Source organism: Cetorhinus maximus, chromosome 20, assembly GCF_964194155.1.
Source record: "Cetorhinus maximus chromosome 20, sCetMax3.hap1.1, whole genome shotgun sequence".
Lineage (NCBI taxonomy): Eukaryota > Metazoa > Chordata > Chondrichthyes > Lamniformes > Cetorhinidae > Cetorhinus > Cetorhinus maximus.
In genome coordinates this window covers 84,626,514-84,643,107 of record NC_135898.1, presented here as the reverse complement: position 1 = coordinate 84,643,107, position 16,594 = coordinate 84,626,514, and the positions used below count along the sequence as shown (strand labels likewise).

General features: G+C 44.0%; 1 protein-coding gene across 1 annotated transcript in view; it reads left to right on the top strand.

The window, feature by feature from the left end:
- mms19 (MMS19 homolog, cytosolic iron-sulfur assembly component) overlaps positions 1-16,216 on the top strand; it is a 77,240-nt gene extending 61,024 nt beyond the window's left edge. The window contains exons 22-31 of the mRNA XM_078565082.1: positions 153-227; positions 862-988; positions 5,164-5,285; positions 6,349-6,405; positions 6,531-6,717; positions 7,347-7,429; positions 8,472-8,636; positions 9,527-9,586; positions 11,223-11,323; positions 12,663-16,216. Coding sequence (XP_078421208.1) covers positions 153-227; positions 862-988; positions 5,164-5,285; positions 6,349-6,405; positions 6,531-6,717; positions 7,347-7,429; positions 8,472-8,636; positions 9,527-9,586; positions 11,223-11,323; positions 12,663-12,690 — 1,005 coding nt within the window. The 3' untranslated portion in view covers positions 12,691-16,216. The remainder of the gene's footprint in view (positions 1-152; positions 228-861; positions 989-5,163; positions 5,286-6,348; positions 6,406-6,530; positions 6,718-7,346; positions 7,430-8,471; positions 8,637-9,526; positions 9,587-11,222; positions 11,324-12,662) is intronic.
- The last annotated feature ends 378 nt before the right edge of the window (positions 16,217-16,594 follow it).

Sequence of the window (16,594 nt, the reverse complement as noted above, 5' to 3'; positions counted from 1 at the left end):
AGGAAGATCAAAGCTTGGCACAGTGGAGTTTTGGCAGTTCAACCCTCCAGCAACAGGCTCTAAATTCATTCTGTCTTATCATAAGGATTTGAGAGATTGGAATGTCTCCTTGTAGTCTGTACGCTGTAATGTGTTCTTCTTTCCTTTTCCAGTTGCCTGACTCTCCATGGCCGCAGACTCAGTTGATTGCCCTCCTGCAGGCCGCTGTCTGCTCCCTGCCAAAGAATGTGAGTATCAACATGACCTGACCACACAACGTTATCACAGTCACTAGAACATCCCTCTCTCCTGGGAGCTGGGACTGTCTTGGTCCATTCCAGCCCATATCACAGAGGTGAATGGTTAAGGAGGGTCCAGTATAAGCCAGCACTAAGTTGCCAGCCCCTGTTTCACAGAATGCAAGGATGGTGAGTGTGGCAAATGGAACTGTCACACTGGCACCAAACTTCTGAGGTTGGTTTGGGGCTCACTCTGTATGTAACCCCATGCTGAACCTGGTCAGGGATTGTTTAATGGGGACAGTGTAGAGGGAGCATTACTCTGTATCTAGCCCCATTCTGTATCTTCCTGGGAATGTTTGATGGGTCAGTGTCGAGGGAGCTTTACTGTGTATCCAAACCCATGCTATACCTGCCCTGGAAGTGTTTAGAACAGTATGGAGTCAATTTGCATTAATTTAATTGCCAATGTGCTCAATGCCAAGTGTGGGTGTAAACAGGGTAGTTAATTTCTAATCCCATTACTCACTCTCTTCCTTTTGATACTGATATGAAAGAGGAAACATCTGAATGAGATCTCACTTGGTTTCATAAAGCTCAAATCACTAATTGTTAAGTTACTGAAGCATCTTGTTTATTGCAGGTCGTAGTACCCCAACAGGAGAGGTTGCTGGCACATCTGATGGAGCTGTGCTGTACCAGCAACCATCGATTCACTTACATGTCTGCTGCTAAATGCATTGCTGGCCTTATCAACAAGTGCCCTGCAGGTGAGGAGAACTGGGTCAGCATGTCTTTTCACAGTGCAGGTGCAGTGATTTTAAACCATGTCATTGTTCAATATTCAGTCAACAATCCTGCCACTTGCATAGCACCTTTACCTGTTGGAAAGGTAAAGAGAGACCGTTCATTGTTACTGACAGTTCCCCAATTGTGGCATCTAACTGCCTCTTTTAATAATTTGGTCTTGAGATGGGTGACAATATTCTTTTCAACCTTGATGGTGAAGTGTACAGTCGCTTGAGCTTTCTTATTCAGAGATTTTGTGCATGCACGCATTTCTGTGTCACAATCACTCTTCTGTTAATTTTGTGTCCAAGTTTGCAATAGGAAATTGCCTGTATAAACGATCAGTTTGCAACTACACTCCCTCCCTCTGCAGCAGAACCATTCGAAGGAGGCTGTAATTGTGGCATGTCAAATTACACAGGCACTTTCCAACACAAATGTGGACATGGGAACTTATAATGAAAGTGAAGGCAGAGTGTGAATGACTTCAAAACATATCATGTAAGCACCCCTTGTCTTAACACTGCTTCACCTTAAGACTATACTTGGTTGTGATTCGATTAGTAAACTTGATCTAGTTGGATATCCATATATAAATAAAGGCATTTTCTGTTGCACAGTGGAGTGTGATGGATTGAATAATCTTTTGCTGCAGGTTTTCTTTGCTGCAAGATGGGGAGATAAGACCATAAGACATAGGAGCAGAAATTAGGCCATTCAGCCCATCGAGTCTGCTCCACCATTCAATCATGGCTGATAAGTTTCTCAACTGTCTTCTCCCCGTAACCTTTGATCCCCTTACCAATCAAGAACCGATCTATCTTGGTCTTAAATACACTCAATGACCTGGCCTCCACAGCCTTCTGTGGCAATGAATTCCATAGATTCACCACTCTCTGGCTAAAGAAGTTTCTCCTCATCTCTGTTCTAAAAGGTCTTCCCTTTACTCTGAGGCTATGCCCTCGGGTGCTAGTCTCTCCTACTAATGGAAGCATCTTCCCCACGTCCACTCTATCCAGGCCTTTCAGTATTCTGTAAGTTTCAATCAGATCCCCCCTCATCCTTCTAAACTCCATCGAGTATAGACCCAGAGTCCTCAAACATTCCTCATACGTTAAGCCTTTCATTCCTGGGATTGTTCTCGTGAACCTCCTCTGGACCCTCTCCAGGGCCAGCACATCCTTCCTGAGATACGGGGCCCAAAATTGCTCACAATATTCTAAATGTGGTCTGACCAGAGCCTTATAAAGCCTCAGCAGCACATCCCTGCTTTTATATTCTAGTCCTCTCGAAATAAATGCCAACATTGCATTTGCCTCCCTAACTACCGACTCAACCTGCAAGTTAACCTTAAGAGAATCCTGGACTAGGACTCCCAAGTCCCTTTGCACTCCAGATTTCTGAATTCTCTCCCCATTTAGAAAATAGTCTATGCCTCTATTCTTCCTACCAAAGTGCATGACCTCACACTTCCCCACGTTGTATTCCATCTGCCACTTCTTTGCCCATTCTCCTAACCTGTCTAAATCCTTCTGCAGCCTCCCCGCCTCCTCAATACTACCTGTCCCTATCTTTGTATCATCTGCAAACTTAGCCAGAATCCCCTCAGTTCCTTCATCTAGATCATTAATGTATAAAGTGAAAAGTTGTGGTCCTAACACTGACCCCTGCGGAACTCCACTAGTCACTGGCCGCCATCCTGAGAAGGCCTTATCCCCACTCTCTGCCTCCTGCCAGACAGACATGCTATTACCTTGCTTCTAACACCATGGGCTCTTATCTTACTGAGCAGCTTCCTGTGCGGCACCTTGTTAAAGGCCTTCTGGAAGTCCAAGTAGATAACATCCATTGGCTCTCCTTTGTCTAACCTGCTCGTTACCTCCTCAAAGAATTCTAACAGATTTGTCAGGCATGACCTCTCCTTGATGAAACCATGCTGACTTTGCCCTATATTACCATGGACTTCCAAGTATTCTGAAATCTCATCCTTAATAATGGACTCTAAAATCTTACCAACGATCGAGGTCAGGCTAATCAGCCTGTAATTTCCTGTTTTTCGCCTCACTCCCTTCTTAAACAGATAAGGAGAATTTCTTGTATGCAGTGAGTTATGATGATCTGGAAGGCACTGCCTTTAAATGGTGGTGAAAGCAGATTCAACAATAACTTTAAAAAGAGTAATTACTTGAGGAAAAAGTTATTTTATGGAAGGAGCAGGGAGAGTAGAACTAACTGGACCAATCTCTCAAAGAACCAGATCAGAGACAATGGGCGGAATGGTTTCCTCTGATTCTAATTTACCTTCTCTTAACAGCTCTGGATTTCTCAGTTATTGCCTTCCCATTGCAATAGGTCTTTGTTACATTTTTCATCTCTGCCTTCTTCAAGTGTGGGTGATGCCACCACCCTAAGCCAGGGATAGTGCCTCACGCCTCTGCTTGTCCTGGGAAAGGTGATTGTCTAAATCCAACACTACGTTGCAGCCAGCTGTTGGGAAGATGGCGAGAGCTAGCCCTTAGGATTGAACGCTCCTCCCCTTAGTGCATGAAAGGTGAGGAGCACTGGACCTCAGGAGTGGGCCCTCCCCATCCCCACCTCCACCTTAGTGTAGGGGAATATGAGGGAGACCTAACCCTCTGGATTAAACACTCCTCCCCCATCCCTTCCCCTCAGTGAGGGGAATCACTTATCCCTTCCAGTTGAGAAGTCCAGGTGCGGGACAAAGGACTTTAATGTAAGTGGCACCACTGTGGTGGTGGGGCGGGGGGTGGGGGCGGGGGGGGAGAGAGAGAGAGAGAGAGAGAGAGAGGAACTGAGGTAAATAATATAGGATGCGAAGCCTAGGTTTTAAATAGCTGAATGTTGCAGTCAGGTGAAGACCAAGATAGATGTGAGGTCTGTAAGTATAAATGGACAATATCCTACTGTCACGACTCACTAGAGATAGTGGAGCTTGATGTTACAGCGCACTGTTCCCCAAGCCACAACAAATGTGAAAAAGTTTGATATCACCACCAATTCCACCTTACTGTTCAATTTAGATTAACAGAACACGAGTACCAGGTTTGTAAGCTTAAGTAAATAACTGTTTATTGAACAAACTCGTTAACCAGTGGCAAAAGAAAAAAATATGAACTGCTAATTTCTCACTCTATAACCTAAACTCTGTCCCTTCATAAATCCATATACACACACATACAAGACACAGAAAAACATGGATTTTAAGAGTGGGATAAGACAGTTCAATATCACCAATTCCGGAGTGTAGGATTCGATGGTTTAATTTTGATCAATGTCTTCCAAATTCCTTTCAGTTCTTGTTGGTGACACAAGGTGGTCTTCCAGCACTTTCAGTATTTAGTTCACAGGTTGAGCACTTGCCTTTCAATGTCTCACACAGTGATTTTCCCCTTTGCCTCTTGACACGGATTTTCAGAGAGAGAGCAGGTTATAGAGATAGGAGGAAAAAAACAGCTAGCTATTATTGTGGAATTACTGGAATCTTCCACACGAGAAAGAGGTTTTAGGTCTTTTTCCTTTCAGGCTAGGAGCTATTCTGCTGCACTGCTTCTCACATAAAACCTGTTCACCTGGTCAGGAACCAGTTAAGACATTGTTTCCAGGCAGTTCCAGGACTCCTCTCTGGCACCATTCTGCCTTTCATGGCATATTCTGTTCCAGAACTGCAACATTGTATTTATATATATCTCATCCTGTTCCAATGGACGTGTCTTTCAAACTGCAGCCATTGTAATTTTAATCCACAATCCAACAGAAATAAGAAGATATGCTCCTTACTCTACAAAACACAAGGTCCAGTTCAGAGCAACAATAAGCTCAGTTAACTTGACAGAATACAAAACAGCAGAAAAGTGTGACGAGAGAGGGGAAGCTGAGGCTCAAGGTGAGGGAAAGGTTTGTCTATCAAACAACAACCTTCTTTGCTGGAGCCTCAGCACATTTGGGAGTGCAGTTAAAATTTTGGGGAATATTTTCGACTAGAATGAATTGTCACGAGTTAACTCTGATTCTTGGCTTTATTTTTTTAACATCTGCATGTGAGGGAGCCTCAGCTGAAGTTGGGCATGACATTCTTATGATTGTTTCTTTTCCCCTTTGTGTATGTGTGTGTGTGTGTGTGTGTGTGTGTGTGTAGGTGAGCAGTTGGATTCTGTTCTACATGATGTGCTGAAAAAGATTAACAGTGGGCTGGAGAGGAACACTGGTGATTGTTCGCAGTCCGCTGGCAGGACCCGGGTTTTTACCTTGCTGCTCTGGGTAAGGGATTTATAGGCCAATGGTTATTAGAAGTAAGAAGAAGCTTGCATTTATATGCCACCTTCATAACTTAAAGGCGTTTTAAAGCACTTTATAGCCAATTAAACATTTTTTGAAGTGTAGTCACTGTTGGAATGTAAGAAACACGACAGCAGTTTGTGCACACCAAGCTCCCACAAACGGCAATGCGATAATTATCAGGTTTCTTTCTTTAGTGATGTTGGTTATGGGATGAATTTTGGCCAGGACAGGGGAGAACCCCTCTGCACTTTTTAAAGTAGTAATCATGGGGTCTCTTCGATCCACCTCAGAGGGCAGATGGGGCCTTAGTTTCATGTCTCATCTCACTTTGCAGCATTTCTTCAGCAATACCACTGGGAGTATTAGCCTGGATTTTGTGCTCATGCCTCTGGAGTGCGACTTGAACCCACAACCTACTGACTCATAAAGTGCTACACTGAGCCACTTCTGACAGATGAGGCAATAAATTTATCCAAGGGTGCAGGTGCCTCAGTTGGTCTCAACATCAGGGGCAGTGGGGAAATCAGCCATGGTTCCTGCTACCAGTTACTAACCAGTGACTCCAGGGGCAGCGGTTCAAGATTTACAATGGGACTTAACCAGCAATCCCAGTAGATATTACAGATTCTATGGCTTTTAAAAGTGCAATGGATAATGAAACATTTAGATGTCCAGGTGAATGGGAGAAAGTAAGTGGCTCTTTCAGAGAGCTGGCACAAGACTGATGGACCAAATAGTCTTCCTCTTCTGTGCTGTAAGATTGTGATTTGGTTCCTCTAGCACCTCCACCCTCGTTCTCTAGCTCCTCTCCTGCCAATCTGAACTGTATGTTGATCACCCACCATTAACCGTGAAGTGGTTAATTTTAAGCCATCTTGTTCACCTTCCCTCTTCTGAGTTTAGGTCCTTTTGTTGTACCAATCTAGTTTTCTTGATGCTGTCAAATTATGTATGCCCCCAACCCCCACAGGATGTGAATGGACTTGGGGTGGTTTTGTACTCTGTACCACAATCATCTTCTGGTTTTGTCTCATTTCTTTAGTTAACAAAATCTCTTGTGCTGCGATATCACCCACTGTCTGACACATTGACTGACAAGGTAAGAGGAAGTTTCTCCCTGTTATCTCTGATCTGTAACATAACATGAAGCTTATTGATCTCTCCTTACCTCTGTCTGCTTCCTTTCCCCATCACACTTACTTCAATCTCCTCTTCTCCCCCCAGCTGATAGAGCTGCTTGCTGACCCGGACCTGGGAACCGAGGCAGCGGATGGATTCTACGTGTTAGTGAGCGATTCCACCGATGTCCTGAACAAGGCCACTCACGCTGATGTCCGCATCATGTACCGGCAGCGGTTCTTCACCGAGAACGTCCCCAAATTGGTTCAGGGCTTCCACTCGGCCAGCGAAGGTGATCCGTGGTTTCAGTCCCAGTCGGAATGGCATTCTGCAACATAAAGAATAGAAAGGCACAATGGGTTAATGGGCAAATGAGAGAAAAGGTTAGGTTATTGTCTGTGGTAGGACCAACTATCAGGGTAGGTGAGCATACCCGTCCCTAGACAGCAACATCTATACTGTATCCTGGAGTCACGGGTACACCAGACCCAGACAGCAGAATCTATACTGTATCCTGGAGTCACAGGAGCTCCAGAACATAGACTGCAGCACCCAGACTGGTAATCACCAGGTCCTGGAGTGGGTGAACATTATGCCCAAAGGAATATGAAGAATTAAATTATTGTTAAAATTTGCAACTGAGCTGTAAGAGCACTTTTTAGTATAATTATAGGGTTTGGCTATGAAACGTAAGTAGTGACTGAAGGGAGGATTTTGAGCTGTGTAATTGCAGGGTGAAATAATGTTGGTTACAGGGCTGGGGTGGGAAGGTCAGGGGGAAATCGACCCTCATCTCCATTGCTAATTGTTTCATGTGGAGGCACGTGTTGCTGTCAACACTGGCACTGTCGTCTTGACACTGATATGTTGACATTGACACATTCACTCTAACACTGCCCCAATGGGCTTGGTTTGTTACAGATAATAAGTCGAACTACCTGAAGGCACTTTCTCACGTGTTGAACAGTCTCCCGAAGCAGGTCCTGATGACAGAGCTCCCGTCGGTCAGTGAAAGCATTTTCCACCTCTGGGGCTGTGCCATTCGAGAATGCAGGCGCCTTCAACCTGTCAGTCATCTGATCACTTTTTTTTGTGTACCTGTGATTACATGTTGCTTGCTCTGTTTAAACCTCTCCGTCTCTTCCCCCTCAACCTCAACCTGGTGATACATCAACCAAAAGTCAACATGATTGCTGTTGTTTCATATTCCCAAGTCTGATTTCCTCCACTCCATCGCAGGCAGGCCTGGTCAGATTTACACCCAATACCTGCATTGATGAATTTTACAGCAGCGGTCACTGGACTGACCATAGCAAAGTCCATGATTGGGTTGACTATTCCTGATTCCCGCCCCCCCACCCTCTCTATAATTCCAAGCCTGAGGTCCATTATTGCCATCCTAATGGAGGCCAGCCAACTCAACGAAAAGCTGTTTTACCCCCGAGCAACTAGGGATCGCTCCCATGGCTGTCTTTATTACAACTATCTCATGCTGCCTCATTCTGTGGTTGTGGCCATGCATAGATCTGCAATTGCGATGGTTTATTTTGTCTTTGGTCCAATCCATCAGTAAAATGGGGATTTTAAAAACCTCTACCTATCGAAAGTGCAGACTAACAAGTGCAAAGAACATCTTAAAACAGTATCCAGTAGCTCGAGGCTCTGTCTGCCCTCTTTGGTGGACATAACAGATCCCACAACTACATGAAGAGCAGTGGAGTTCTCCCACTGTCCATTGGCTCAGGTTTCTTTAAATGGGTGTGTGTGATTGGTTCTGGTTTATATCAGACGGGCGCATGTGATTGGTGCTGGTTTATATCAGACGGGCGTGTGTGATTGGTGCTGGTGTATATCAGACAGGCGTGTGTGATTGGTGCTGGTGTATATCAGACAGGCGTGTGTGATTGGTGCTGGTGTATATCAGACGGGCGTGTGTGATTGGTGCTGGTGTATATAAGACAGGCGTGTGTGATTGGTGCTGGTGTATATCAGACGGGCGTGTGTGATTGGTGCTGGTTTTAACCATTGCTTCCTTTCCTTCTCCAGTTGCTGACCCTGTTGTTGGAGGCCATGTCCTGCTCAGACCAGGTGGTCCAGTTATCCACTCTGGGGTGTTTGCATCCTCTATTGCTGGACGCCCCACAGATCATGAGCTTGCACGTAGAGACATTAGTGAACAAACTGCTCAATCTGACTACTAGCCCTGCCATGGTATGTACAGTGAACTGGGACAGTGTGGCTTTGATCAAGAACCAAACCATTTTATCATTAGATCTAACTTCATTCAACCTTTTCCAGGTTTAGCCAGGAAAAGGAACCTCAGGTACTTGAGGTGAAGGGCATTTTCCTTTGTGATGTTCGTATTGGGTTCTCAAATGTTTACATTAAGGCTGTGGTACATTCTGACTGCATGGTGATTTGACCCATCATGGTTTCTTGCCTTGATTACTACAGCTTGCATTTATATAGTGCCTTTAACATAGTAAAACATTCCACGTCTATGCTTGCCTTGAGCCAATGCTTTCAGGAAGCTTTAGGCAAGTGGCCACTTTTCAAGTGGAACCTTTGTATTAGGAATTTATACATCTAATTCTCTGCAAGCATGTTCCCTGTTGTCATTGAATCGTACAGTACAGGAGGGCATTCGACCCATCGCGCCTGTGCTGGCTCTTTGGAAGAGCTGTTTTATTTGTCCCAGTCCCCTGCTCTTTCCCCATAGCCCTGCAATGTTTTCCTATGTAATTATTTATCTAATTCCCTTTCGAAAGTTACCATTAAATCAGCTTCCACCGCCCTTTCTGGCATGCATTCCAGATCATGGCAACTTGCTGCATAAAAGCAGCTCTCCACATCTTGTCCCTGGTCTTTTTTGGCAATTATCTTAAATCTGTGAAAATATTTTAACTCTCTGCTTACTTCACCGCAGCCGGTCAGGGCAAGGTTATGACTTTCTTCATTTTGATTCACTCAGTGCCTCACTCGAGATGAGAGTCTGAGCAGAGATGTCTTCATGATAATAATGAGCTTGTGGTGTATCAGTGGTTGGCTGGAAATGTTTGCCTCTCCTTAATGATTCTGGTTTGCCTGTGTTTTAATTGCAGAAAGTCCGTATTGCATCCTTGCAGTGTATGCATGCACTGACCAAGCTGCCTCCACATGTGGTAAGATTTGTACAATTAATCATCTATTGTGTTACCCATTAGACTTATATTTATATGGATGAATATTGTGCAGTTAGTTCCTCCCTCGGGATCCAATTACTCTTGTTAAGCGAGTAAAGTTAACAGAGATTTTGTGCACAGCATGGCCCCACAAATAGCACATCACTCATCTCATTAGTATGTCTTTTTTTACTCTTGCTGGGGGTGCTGATTGAGGAAGGAATGTTAACCAGGACTCCCTGCTGCTCTTTAAATAGTTCCATGGGATCTTTAACACTCACCCGAACAGTTGGGGCACCAGTTTTAATATCTCATTCAAAGGATGGCCTCTGACAATGCAGCACTCCCTCAGCAGTGCTGCCACATCGGTAGGGGAGCACAGCCTGATGCTGTGTGGGTACAATGTGGTATCACTGGACGTGATTAATAAACCCACCTTTGTGCCAATTCACTTTTTTTAAAGAAGAACACACTGTCAGTTGAAATGTAGACAAACAGTGACTGACCCTCTGTCCCACACAATTGTGTTATGCGTCCCAATAGATACACTCCCACTCCAGCTGAATCTCTGTGACCTCCTGGGAGAGATGGGTAAACGGGTTAAAATGCCACACCAAAACAGGTATTGAAACTAGATCACTCTGTTCCTGATTACATATATAACATACTACCTCTTGTACAAGCTGATCTCCTCTCCAGCCAGAAACAAAGGGGTTCAGCAAATCAGGGTCCAATGCACAAGACAGCAGCCTGTTCCAGAAGTTCATTAACCCTTGGGAAAGGAACCACCTCCTGGTATCTAATTTAGTTCCAGCTCTATATAACTTAAGATTGTGACTCTTGGTCCTCCTTGACCTATTTATTTGAAACAAACTGGCTACCTGAACACAATCTAATCCCTTCTTGATCTTTTAAACCTTGATCAAATCAAGCCTCCATCTTATGCTATTCCCATCCCCACCTGAACTCTACATTTCTCCAAAGTGCAGGGTCTAGATCTTTGAGCCTATCATGATAACGAAGATGCTTCAAACTGGTAAGTAATCGAGTGGCCCTCCTCTTGCACACTTTCAAAAGCTGCAATGATCAAACCACATGTGAGAAGTCCAAAACCGGACACACTATATCAATTAAGGCCTGACCAGAGTCTTGTACAAGGACAAAAATCGTATGCCTGGTCTATCTGTCAGCATTATCCTTCTCATTGTAGCTAGCTCTTCACGACTGCTCATGAATCTTGATGTCCCTATGGCTAGATTGTCCACATATTCCTCACCTGCTTCAGTTCTTTTCCCTGAAGCCTGTATTTATGTTAACCATTTGCTCAGTCCATGTGCATAACACTACACACTGCCAAATTCAAGTATAATTGTTTGCACTGTACCTGTTGGATGGCAATTCCTTCAGTTGCCTTGCAAAGTAGCACCAGAAATGTGTTTGCTGAAATTTCATCTGTTCATTATTTCTGATGAATTTGTGAGCACATTCTCTTAAGAAAAGATATTGATGAGCACACTTGTAATGTTTCTACATGCAGAAGTCAGATGGACTGTTGCCATCCATCACTGTGCCCTGTCAAAGCCAAGTTTGTATGTCACTTTTTTTTAATGCTTTTAAATTTACCTCATCTCTGCAGATCCTGCCACATAAATCCAGGGTAATCCAAGCCCTGGCTAAACCCTTGGATGACAAGAAGCGACTAGTGAGAAAGGAGGCAGTCAGAGCTCGGGGAGAATGGTACGTGTGGGATATAGCGTGAGTGATGGGGAAAATATATAACTCCGTTTTTCATCTGTGAAAGTCCAGTCTTTTTACTGGGTGGGTGGGGGTTGGGGGGAGAGAGAGAGAGAGAGAGAGAGGTGGGGATGGGAATAGCATAAGATGGGGACTTGATGTTCTAATTCAGAAGTGAATAGCTGAGTGATGCAGAGCAGGTTCCATTGCTGGCACGTGCTACATTCACTGATCACAGCCATAACAGTATTGGAACCTTACAGTGCACCACCTTGAGCTGGAAGGATGAAAATTGAGGGTTCCAGTTCCTGGTCATTACCCTGTATGTTTCAGAGGTGGAAGGGATGCAATGAAATGAGCTGCCTTCAGCTCCCCTTCCCCAGTGTTCCCCCAATCCTGCGAACCCCTTTAGTCAGTACAGGAACACATTAGCAGATCTGCTGTCTGCCCCCTTTAGGACTGCCTACCGCAGCAGGGGACAGGAACTGAGCCAGTCACACTGGTGTACTTACAAGGAACCAGTGGGAGTTCTGCCCAGACCAGCTCCTCTATCAAACCTGCTCATATCCCATGCTTAGACAGACTGGGCTTGTTTCCACTGGAGTTTAGAAGAATGAGGGGTGACTTGATTGAAGTATATATAATCCTGAACGGCCTTGACAAGGTGGACGTGGAAAGGACATTTCCTCTTGTGGGTGAGTCCAGAACTAGGGGGCACTGTTTTAAAATTAGAGGGCACCCTTTTAGGACAGAGATGAGGATAAGTTTTTTCCGAGGTTGTGCGGCTTTGGAACTCTCTGCCTCAGAAGGCGGTGGAGGCGGGGTCATTGAATATGTAGATATGGCAGAGGTAGATAGATTCTTGTTAGGCAGGGGAATCAAAGGTTATCGGGGGTAGATTAGAATGTGGAATTAGTAATACAAACAGATCAGCCATGATCTTATTGAATGGCGGAACAGGCATGATGGGCCAAATGGCCTATTTCGTATGTTTACTCCAGTCAGAATCAGCTCCAGGTCCTTGTTGAAGGCAGAGAGCCACTTATTCCATGTGATATAAGCGATCAGAATGGAAAACCTATCCGGAAACTGGGGCTGCAGTGCTGAGTCTTCCAGGCCAAAAGGCTTTGATCCTTCAGTGCCGATCAGCTCTTTTCAAAACTTCTCTGATCACCTAGAAGAGCGTTAGTTTGGTGTTTTTTTGCGTGCTGTTGTCTAATCCATCTTTCACATTCTGACGTGAACTGATCTTTTTGTACTTCTGTCTTTAACAGGAAGGACTTAACCTTTTCTTTTTCTTTTCTCCACTTAACCCGTCCCTCTCCAAATCTGCTTTTTATAGGTTTCTTTTAGGGAGCCCGGGAAGTTGATGTGTGTCCACCTGACGAGAGAGGAGACAATCAGACAAGGCCTAGCCTGTCCCGCACATTTACAACCCAGCAGCCTGCTCGACTTAACATTCCAAACCCCAACAAAAAAAAAGACACGAAAATAAAATAATTTCTTTCAGAACAAAAGAACAACCTTTTCCAGCAGAGATGAAGACTGGAATGAAGAAGAAATTGCACCTTTAACCAATTAACGAATATTTTAATAAGCACATTTCATTCCGCAGTGTGTGGGGTCTCAACACCCAGTGTGGGGAGTGTGATAATCCACCTGCTTGTACAATATGAAAAAGTAACCACGCCAACTCTGAGTAAATCACCTCATTCGTTCTGGTAACTGAGTAAAGATTGTATGTGTGAGAGAGACCCCGGGCAAATATTCTGTAGGGCTGCTGCATCAAACCGCTGCTGAGATGGTTATTTCATCCTTGATGTGTACAGGGACAGACTGTACACAACATTGGGCAACCGGGATTGAGTTACAGGCTGGAATCTAAAAGAACAGCTTAGGTGGTTTATATATAGAATAACATACCCGAGAGTGAGTTACAGGCTGGAATCTAATCCAAGGGTTTGGGCGGGTGGGGGGTGGTTTATACATAGAATGATGGATACCTAGGAGTGAGTTAGACTGGTATCTAATTGATAGGTACAGTCTTGAAATCGCTGTAATAATTTGAGATTTTTAAAAATGCATCTCCTTACAATTCCCCAGGCTGTTTCTCATGGTGGGTTAGGTGATGCACGTTTTTATTTTGACGGGAACATTGGACCATATAATGCACAACCTATTCTACTGCTGTTAAGTTGAAGCTGCTTTTTTGCTGTGACCTGTCTTTTTTAAGGCTGTAAAGCCTAACTGCTGTAAGTAAACACAGGTCAGCCTGAGTGTAATTTGTGCTGATGAAAATTGCCAAGTGCTAATAACCAGATCAAAATACTTGTCTTGTGAAAATCGTAACCTTTTTCAAGTGTTACAGATGCAGCCAAACACAAGACTTATCGTGGAGTATGAGAGCTAGGGGTATTCCATAGTTAGGGTAGTAGAGTAGGAAGTAGGGGTATTCTATTAGCGTAGCAGTGCATCTTTTAGTGAGTGAAGAACCTGAATGGTCTCAGGTCCAATGTGAAATAACGATATAAACAATATGATCTATAGCTGTCAGCCACAAAAATTGGGAGAATTCAGAGAAGTAAAATCTGCATTTTTTTAGTCTGCACGTCATTGCTACTCACTCTTGGTACTGTGTGTGTGTGTGTTAAAGGACATAGTATTTGCACTCTGGACACGTTAGCAATTATATTGCAGAGTAGGGAGGATCAAGCAGCTGTGTGTGAGGGAAGTGGAACACAGCAGGAAAAAGGATAATGGAAAACTGAAAAGAAAGAAAGAGGAGGGGCAGTGGAAGGATGGATGCCTGAGGCAAGAGAGCAGATCCTGAAAGATAGACCTCCCCCCACCACCAATCATGATGTGTGGTAGTTTCCGTGAGTTCTATGATTATTTCATAGCCTGTGTGGTTTTGTAATTGGCTCCTGGTTCAAATCCTCCTCTCACCAACAAAAGTTTCCTCTGCCGGTAAATGCCTCGATAAAGAGACTGTCCTTAAAAGGCCTCCACTCATCCAGCTGCTGATTGACTGACTGACTACCAGCATTAACTAGCCTTGGGCAGGGAAGAGAGAGAGAGACTGCCAAGCTGCTACTAAGTGATATTTTGATTCAATGTTTGCACTTTTTTTTCCTCCTGTCAGTCTATTAGGGGGTGTCCTACATGCCTTGGCTTCTCCAGATTGTACCCCATCCCTGCCAGAGAGAGGCTGCGTTATAACAGATTGTGGATTAATCCATCATTCAGTATGTAGCTCAGAGCCTTGAAGCCCTACTCTCTCTCTCTCTCTCTCGGTCAGGAATTAATTTGGGGAAGCAGCTAAATGGCAACTATCAGAATGTTTGTCTCGATGCTTGTGTTTGCTCCTGATTTATTTGAGTGATTACCAGGAAAAGCTCAGTCTGCAGCTGATTTCAGCCAGGACTCCATTTGGGTCAGTCTCATTGGCCTCTGGAATGGTAAAATTGTCCAGTGTTCCCTAACGTGAATCAACAGCTATTAAGTGGGAGGAGTTTGCCAAGAATTGGCTTGAGAAAAAGTATTTCCTGAACACAACTTCTACAGAAATAGTGCACATTGCTGGCATTGTGCTACAGGGCTTAAACCCTAAATAAGTATTAGACAGCACCTTGGGTTAATTCAAGGAGAATATGATTACAATCACTGTCTGAGTTCCTGCTGACCAATCACTGTTCATTGTTTCATGGGTATCCTCCTTCAGTCACAGAACTCCATTTGTCCCACCAGTAACCAATACTGACCTCTACCAGTCTCCATGCCCTATCACTGCCTGGTATCCATAACCTCACTGTCTTACCACTGACAGGCAGTGACCCATCTTGAGCATGTAATAACCCCTGCTGTTATATCATTTACCAGCTGGTGTTCTATAATGTTCCCTCCAAACCAGCAATGTCTTTATCTTATATATAAGGTTCTTGCCCCAGTCCTTTTAATCACTGCCTTTGTACCAACTGTATGGTTTGAGTATGTGTGTGATTGGGGAGAGAGTGTTCTTCCACAGCCTGATAAGTGGGAATTTGAGTTTCTACCTCTCCCACCACTTGACTCTTTATAGATTTGGTAAATAAATAATTCAATCTTCCCTCAGTAGTGGCGCTGTCCCAATTCTGCTACAACTGAAACTGAGAGCAGGATAGAGCTGTTCTGTTGTTGATTATTCACCAATATCCTTTGGAATCCACAATAGCTTCATCCTGTAACCTGCTGCCAGTTTCCTTTGTCTCTTTTCTGTAACCTTGCAGTGGGAAAGGAAGGCAGCTTTTATATTTCCCTGTCTCCTCCCCCCCACCCCCAACCTGTTTTTTTATCTCCCCTCATTCCTCCTGCCAAAATTGCAATGTTGATCATCGAGCCAGCTCCTACCCTTATTCTTTCCTGGGATCTCAAACCTATACCATCCATTTTTAAGCTTGGTGGTAAATAATTGCCACTCCCCAACTCTGTACTGTGAGCCTCCATCCTTCAAACCATTTTTAAAGAAAATAATTCTGCAGCCTAGATTGGTGGCAAGTTTTATTTTAATTTGCTGGCCTAAAGCAGAAAGTCTAAGGATAAACACCTCGGTGTTCCATTTTAACCCTCTGCCCCCTTTTGCTCCTGGCAGGGAGGAGCCCAGCTCAATGCACTTCCTTTCTTTGGCTCGTAGGTTTAATGGAGGCAAGTAGACCGCAACATGTGCTGTGTACAAGCTGCTTTTACATAGAACAAAGGAGGTGGTGAAAGTGAAGGGGTGAGACTTACTGAGCCTTTACTGGTTCTACCCAACTAGTTTACAAAGTGTGATTTGCAGTTGTTGTCTGCACAACTTTTAATGTAAGATTAACTCCCAACTGGGAAGAATAATTAACATTATAAAAAAAATTTTAAAAATTGTATTAAATGGTGTTTTCTTTCTCCAGAAGAATATACTTAAAGACCGCCAGAGTTAAAATATCAATGTTTGTCAAATGTTGTGGTAGAGCCTAAGAGCTGGAAGCTGGGATTAGACTGGATAGCTCTTTTTCAGTCCGCACAAACATGAGTAGAATGGCTTCCTATGTTGCAAAACTTTGATTCAGTAGATAACTTACTCAGTTTTGATGATTGCTTTGTTGGAAGATAAGCATAATCTATTAGATGCTACTTGGGAGTTTCCATTAACACATGGACTGAATTGTTATGCCTTTCCCTTGGTACCCCAATCTTCAGATTATTTCCACCTAATTAGCTCACAAAGTGAGAGATTTATGGGAATAATTAAGGGGGAGAGGA